Source organism: Rattus rattus, chromosome 14, assembly GCF_011064425.1.
Source record: "Rattus rattus isolate New Zealand chromosome 14, Rrattus_CSIRO_v1, whole genome shotgun sequence".
In the NCBI taxonomy this organism is placed as follows: Eukaryota; Metazoa; Chordata; class Mammalia; order Rodentia; family Muridae; genus Rattus; species Rattus rattus.
In genome coordinates, this window is record NC_046167.1 from 42,025,609 (window position 1) to 42,033,354 (window position 7,746).

The 7,746-nt window shown below is 38.9% G+C and overlaps 1 protein-coding gene across 1 annotated transcript; it reads left to right on the forward strand.

Annotated features, from left to right (window-relative positions):
• The first annotated feature begins 611 nt into the window (after positions 1–611).
• Positions 612–1,553, forward strand: LOC116883554 (olfactory receptor 2B2-like). The gene has a single exon (XM_032884734.1). The coding sequence runs from the start codon at positions 612–614 to the stop codon at positions 1,551–1,553; it is 942 nt and encodes a 313-aa protein (XP_032740625.1).
• The last annotated feature ends 6,193 nt before the right edge of the window (positions 1,554–7,746 follow it).

Genomic DNA, 7,746 nt, shown 5'->3' on the forward strand with positions numbered 1-7,746 from the left:
GTGCATAAGCCAGACCTGCCAGTCTCAGATGTCACATGAGCAAACAGTCCTGTGTAGATTCTCCAACATGAGAGTAATAGGATAAGTCCCTTGACATGGTGTCTGAAAGATTACTATAGAAGCTACAATATCTAAATTTCTTTGACAGCAGAGCAGGAATAGTAGAGAAATAAGATTTAAATAATTTTCACAAATGCCAGTGAACAGTGACTCTCACTGATTCTGGGGAGAAATTAAACTGGATTCAAATAACAGGATCAAGAGCTGTATCTCTCTGATAGCAGATACCTGGTTTTAAAAAAAAGACCAGAGAACAACCCATCCATAAAATAGCAAACACCCAAGGAGATGTCCTGTGACAATAGAAACTGATAAAGTGCTGTAACCTTGAAATCACCTTGGTTAAGAATTATTAGGAATAGAAAACACCTCTGAAAGGTTTGACAGACACTTAAACTTCTGTCAATGTATTTTCACTATAACAGGATGACTTCGTGAATGCACAAACTCTCCAGCGTCATCACTTCATAACTAATTGACACATCCAATAATCATGTCCGCCAACTTATAACCCTTTGTGTTCCAGGGACCCGGAGGCTGTATTGTTTACCATGAGTGTGGCCAATGAGAGCATCTCACGGGAGTTCATTCTCTTAGGGTTTTCAGATCGGCCATGGCTGGAGCTGCCACTCTTTGTGGTGTTTCTAGTGTCCTATATTCTGACCATCTTTGGAAATATGATGATAATTCTTGTGTCCCGCCTGGATTCCACACTCCACACCCCCATGTACTTTTTCCTCACTAACCTGTCCCTGCTGGACCTGTGCTACACGACAAGCACAGTCCCACAGATGCTCATCAACATATGCAGCACCAGGAAGGTGATCAGCTACGGTGGCTGTGTAGTTCAGCTTTTCATTTTCCTGGCCTTGGGTTCCACTGAATGCTTTCTTCTGGGAGTCATGTCCCTTGACAGGTTTTTAGCCATCTGTCGGCCTCTCCACTACTCAGTCATCATGCACCAAAGGCGCTGCCTCCACTTGGCGGCTGCGTGTTGGATCAGTGGCTTCAGCAATTCAGTATTACAGTCCACATGGACCCTTCAGATGCCACTGTGTGGTCACAAGGAAGTGGATCATTTCCTCTGTGAGATCCCTGCTCTCCTCAAGTTGTCCTGTGTGGATACAATGGCAATCAAAAGTGAACAATTTTTCATAAGTGTTGTCTTCCTTTTAATACCTGTGACTCTCATCCTCATATCATATGCTTTTATTGTCCAAGTAGTGTTGAAAATAAGATCAGCTGAATGTCGGCGCAAGGCATTTGGGACATGTGGCTCCCACCTCATTGTGGTGGTACTTTTTTATGGCACTGCCATCTACATGTATCTGCAGCCACCATCCCCTTCTTCCAAGGACCAGGGGAAAATGGTGTCCCTCTTTTATGGGATCATCACACCCATGCTGAACCCCCTGATCTACACACTCAGGAACGAAGAGGTAAAGGGAGCCTTCAAGAGGTTGATGAAAAGAATCATCTTGATTGGAAAATAAGGGGTGCCTGAATAATAGCCCTATTAATATAAGTATATTTTTATAGCCTGATAAATTATATTGTTTTCTTCTATGCTGAACTATTGTGATGATTTTCATCAAATAAAGTCTCGCTAGAGGACTATATAGTGTTCACCTGCCTGGATATATTCATTCACAAACCCTGAGAATGACTTTATGAGTCTTCCAAACTGCTAATTTTATAAGCTTCATATTTTCAGGCTTCGCAAAACTTTTGGTTGGCCAGGTTTCTTATAATCTCAGGGTCTAAAATATTTTTTCAGTCTTTTACCCAGAGACAGCACATTTTAATTATGTATTAATACGTTTGAATATTCTCCTCTACATGTAAAAGTCAGAACTCTGCTATTTTCCAGACATTTGTAGACTTAACAGAATTCTGTACAACTATTTATGGTTTCCCCTTCACAAATCAGAACTACACAGTTCTAGACTAGAGTGAACTTCCACACTAAGAGCCAAGACTATGCTAAAACCTACCATGACAATTTCTAAAGTTTTAATGGAATCTTCAATTATATTATTTTTGTAGTTTTTTACTTCTCTGAAAGTCTTACTCTATATCATCTACCAGCAGAGGAAAGAAAAAAAGTTGTATTTTAAAATGTGAGCCAAACTTTTTTTTTGAGGATTTTAAACAATTTCTCCTATGTGTATATTTCTCTCTTTTAGCCATTAAAGCACTACCTGTAGTTTAAATGTTTTCTGCAAACCATATCATATGATGTCTGCCACTTTTCTTGGCAGATGTTTCTTTTATGCAAGAAAAAAGCTTATTGAATCCTTATTAGTTTCCTTGAGATAGAACATATTGTGATTTACATGTCTTCCATATGGGTTTCATACTGATGTTTTATCTGCATATATGTGTGTATACCATGTGCATGCAGTGATTTTGGAGGCAGAAAAGGCCACTGGAGCCCCTGGAACTAGAGTTACAAACAATTATTAGATTATGTGGGTGGTGGAACTTATACCGCAGCCCTCTGGAAAAGCAACCCTCTCTGCTTGATTCCCACTGCCCACATGGCCACTCATAAACATCTATATATAGTTCCAAGAGATCGGATGCCCTCTTCTGATCTTCTGGCCTCTGTGGGCACTAGGTACATATGAAGTGTATAAAATGACAAGTAGGGAAAACACACACATAAAAGTAAATATTGCAAAAAAGACAGTGGGATGAGAAAACATTATTTTAGCAATGTAAAAAATAAAAATAAAAGCAAAATCAAGAAATAAGTTGGTGAAATTTAACAAAACTCAATATAGACACATCTACTAAATTTAATATACTGAAAATTATTGACAACAAATTCCATAAAAACCTCACCTGGAAGAACATACTGATAATAATACTGTGCTGGTTGCTTTTTGTCAACTTGGCAAAACTTAAGTATATCTCAGAAGAGGTCATTTTAATTGAGAAAATGCCTCCATAACATTGGCTTGTACACAAGTCTGTAAGATATAACCTGCTTCATGTTTGATGCAGAAGGGCCCTACCCATGGGTGCAGGGCCATCCCTGGGCAGGTGGTCCTCAATGGTAAAGGAAAGCAGGCTGAGCAAGCCATTAGGAGCAAGCCTGTAATACATGTTCCTTTGTGGCTTTTCAGTTCCTGCCTCTGAACTCTTGTCTTGAGTTCCTGTCATGAGTTTCCTGAATGATGGACCAGCTGAAACATAAATTAAATGCTTTCCTCCCCTGGTTGCCTTTTGTCATTGTGTTTTATTACAGTAACAGGAACCTAAGTATAACAAACACTAATAAACTATTGGTTTTTAACTCTGGGATTTGCATTTTAATCAATCTATTGTGCAACTCAAGTATCTTCATAGAATAGGAAGCGAGTGAAGAATTGGGGAATCAGAATATCATACCTCTTGGAGATATTTTAAGGCATTTAATGATTCACTCAGCACTAAGTAGGAAGTGCTTTGTTCTGATGTCATTGACATTAGCAATAGAAATGTGGTCATGAAATATAGTTTCTTTCATAAAGAGCAGAATTCCTACCAGTGGGTAAAAATCAGCAAGTTGATTTTAGCACAGTGGAAGAAAAGATATATACATATATCAACCAACATACTACAATGTTGATAGAGTGGACCATTTCGGACAATCTTAGAAAATAGATATTTATATAAATTAAAGATCAAATTAAAAACATACTTATGATTTCCCATTTCAGGAATTTTTATAGTGAAATCAAACTCAATCCACTGATTTCTGTGAGTGACTAAAGAACAACAGCAGACAGACAAATGTTCGCTGTGCTGTAGGAAATGTCATATAGAAGTTGGGCTGATGGCTGTGGCTTCTGAGGACAGAGTGCTTTTTAGAAGCTATTCTGATTTTGCTCATGAATGTCACATTATAAAATATGCAGTGACACAAATGGGTTAATATCTGTGACATTTACAAATACTGGAGGGGAGTTGGAGGGAAGATGGTCTTTAAAACCTAATCTAAAAAAATCTATGGTTCTGGCAATCCCAATATAGGGAGAATTTGGTTAGATACAGAAAAGGATTTCCAGAAGATACAATGAAATAGTCAACTACATTCATCTTCTAGGGTCAACATAACATGTTGCCACATGCATGATGATTTGAAACAAAACTTAGTTTTAAAGTTTTAGAGGCCAGGGTTTGAAATCACAGTACCCGCCAGGCCTTCACTCTGGATTGATGGGAAAGAAAAAGACAGAGTAAGAAAGTTGCTCTGTGTTTGTTTTAACCAGTGGTCACTGTGGTCAGGTCTTGTTCATTGACTCTGGGACACTTTCAATTCTATGTCGCATTTCTTTTTCCTCTGTGTGCAACTCAGTTAGATCTCTCATCACCTGTCTCATGACGATTCCTGACACCATCTGAGATCCACATGGATGATCAATAATAAATGCCACCTCTTAGAATTTTCATTCAGGGGTTTGAGAGATGATGTCATGGTTAGATTTTATTGTGAACTTGATGCAAACTTAGAGTCACGTTGAAAGAAGAAAGTCAACTGAGTAATTTCCCAGATCAGATTGGCCTGGGACACAGTCTGAGAGATGAACTATATTGATGATTGACTTAGCAGGAGCCAGTCCACTCTGAGTGTCAGGAGAGCCAGGGTTCTATAAGAAAGCAGGCTAATCTCTTGGGCATATACCCAAAAGATGCCCCAACATATAACAAAGACACATGCTCCACTATGTTCATAGCAGCCTTATTTATAATAGCCAGAAGCTGGAAAGAACCCAGATGCCCTTCAACAGAGTAATGGATACAGAAAATGTGGTACATCTACACAATAGAATATTACTCAGCTATCAAAAACAATGACTTTATGAAATTCATAGGCAAATGGATGGATCTGTAAAATATCATCCTGAGTGAGGTAACCCAATCACAGAAAAACACACATGGTGTGCACTTATTGATAAGTGGATATTAGCCAAATGCTTGAATTACCTTAGATGCACAGAACACATGAAACTCAAGAAGGATGACCAAAATGTGAATGCTTCACTCCTTCTTTAAAAGGGGAACAAGAATACCATTGGGAGGGAATAGGGAGGCAAAGTTTAGAACAGAGGCAGAAGGAACACCCATTCAGAGCCTCCCCCACATGTGGCCCATATATATACAGCTACCCGATTAGATAAGATGGATGAAGTAAAGAAGTGCATGCTGACAGGAACCGGATGTAGATCTTTCCTGAGAGACACAGCCAGAATACAGCAAATACATAGGCGAATGCCAGCAGCAAACCACTGAACTGAGAACGGGACTCCCGTTGAAGGAATCAGAGTAAGAACTGGAAGAGCTTGAAGGGCTTGAGACAACCAACAATGCCAACCAACCAGTGCTTCCAGGACTAAGTCACTACCCGACGACTATACATGGACTGACCCTGGGCTCCAACCTCATAGGTAGCAATGAATAGCCTAGTAAGAGCACCAGTGGAAGGGGAATCCCTTGGTCCTGCTAAGACTGAACCCCCAGTGAACGTGATTGTTGGGGGGAGGGTGGTAATGGGAGGAGGAGGGGAGGGGAACACCCATATAGAAGGGGACGGGGAGGGGACAGGGGGATGTTGGCCCGGAAACCGGGAAGGGGAATAACAATCGAAATGTAAATAAGAAATACTCTAGTTAATAAAGATGGGGGAAAAAAGAGACTGTGATATATTTTTCGAGTTTTTAAAAGAGTATCATGTCATCTGCAAATGAGAACATTTTGAAACTCCATTTTTCATTTGTATTCCCTGGATCTTCTTCAGTTGTCATATTGTTCTTGCTAAGAATACAAATATTGTACTTCATAGGTATGAAAATATTATACATTCTTGCCTTGTTCTTGATTGTAGTGGAACTGCTTTGAATTTTTCACTATATAGCATGATGCTAGCAGTGGGCTTGTTGTACCTTCCCTTTATTACATTGAAATGTATCCTCTATAACTATAGCTTCTTCAGGACTTCTGTCATGAATGAATGTTGAATTTTGTTACGGGCCATTTTTTGTACCTAAAAAGATGATAGTGTCTTTTGTGCCTTTAATCATTTTATGTATTTGTATTTAACATACACTTATGTTAAATCAACCTTGCATATCTGGGTTTAAGAAAGCTTACCTGCTCAAAGATTACTTTTAATTTGGTCTTGAATCTGTTCACAAGAATTTTATTGAGAATATGTATGTATAGGTGGAAATTAGTCTGTAATACTCTCTCTTCCTCTCTTTCTCTGTCACTTGTCTATAATTGTATCTCCCTCTCTCTTTTGCCTCCCATTTGCCTGTTTCTCCCCGCTCCCCCATCTTCTTCCTCTCTCTTCTTTTTTCTCTGTCAATTGTTGGATAATACCAGAGTCAATATAGAATTTTAATGTATTCAATCCTTTTGTCTACTTTGTGGAATAGTCTAAGAAATGTTAAATGCTTTTTAAATGTCTAATCAAATTGTAAAACTGAATAGTGAGGTCCTATGATCTTTTAGGTGGGAGATTGTAAATACCTACCTCTAAGTCATTGATTAGTATGGCACTGTTTAAATTATGCACCTCAAGCTGACTTAATATTGGTATATCAAATACATCCAGTAAATCATGAATATTTAAAAAAAAAAAAGAAAGCAGGCTAAGCATGGGTTGGAGAGCAAGCCAGTTACCAGTATTCCTCCATGGTCTCTGCTTCACTTCCTGCCTTGAGTTCCTGCCCTGACCTTTGCTTGGTGACAGAGTGTTACCAGAAGATATAAACTAAAATAAATCCCTTTCTCCCCCAGTTTCTTTTGATCATGGTGTTTATCATAATAACCCAAACAAAACTAGTGCAAATGGCTCAGCAATTGAGAGCACTTGCTGTTTTCCTAGTGACTTTGATTCCCAGAACCTGCATTGGGTGACTAACAACTACCTGAGGTTTCAGCTCCGAGGATCTGACACCTTCTGACTTCTGCAAGCACCTGTATACATGTGACATAAATGCATATAGACGTACAAATACATAAAAGCTAAAATGGTAAAAGTAAATCTTTTGAAAAAGATTCTCAATTACGTCCTTTGCCATTTGAGGTACCATAAGTTGCAAGGACCATCTGTAGATCTATCTTTTTGTGAGCAGTTAGTGCACTTGTTAAACACATTGAACCATCTCGTCATGCAGGGCTATAGAGCCCCCCCCCTCCCAAAATAGCATGAAGTTAACTTAAGTGCTGAGTTTTTTTTTCTATTCTTGATGAACTGGTGAGCTTCTACTTTAGTCTTACTCTTTGCAGGACCACAGTCTTACTGTCATTAAAATTCTTCAAGGCTACACACATTTTCCAGTTTGAAATAGTAGAAGATTGCTGGTAACACACACACACACACACACAAACACACACACACACACACACACACACATCACACATGACATCACACATTGAATTAACCATTGGGGCAAAGTTGGCAGAAAAATAATACCTTTTGTTCAGATCCAAGAAACGAATACAGGTTTAAAAAGTTGTTGGCCTGTGTATAGTTGTAAATATTAGTGAATTGAGTGTGATATCCCCATACATGCAGAAAGCATGGTTTTAAAGAAGCCGTTTTTCCGGTCCCCATTTGCCTTGCTTTTAGCCTGGAGCAGTGACTACAATACCTGACTAATCAGTGCAACTCTAAAGGCTGTGTGAGCGTTA

What these genes read in the sequence shown, in the direction of transcription:
- LOC116883554 (XM_032884734.1), top strand. Translation starts at nt 612, where the DNA reads ATGAGTGTGGCCAATGAGAGCATCTCACGGGAGTTCATTCTCTTAGGG.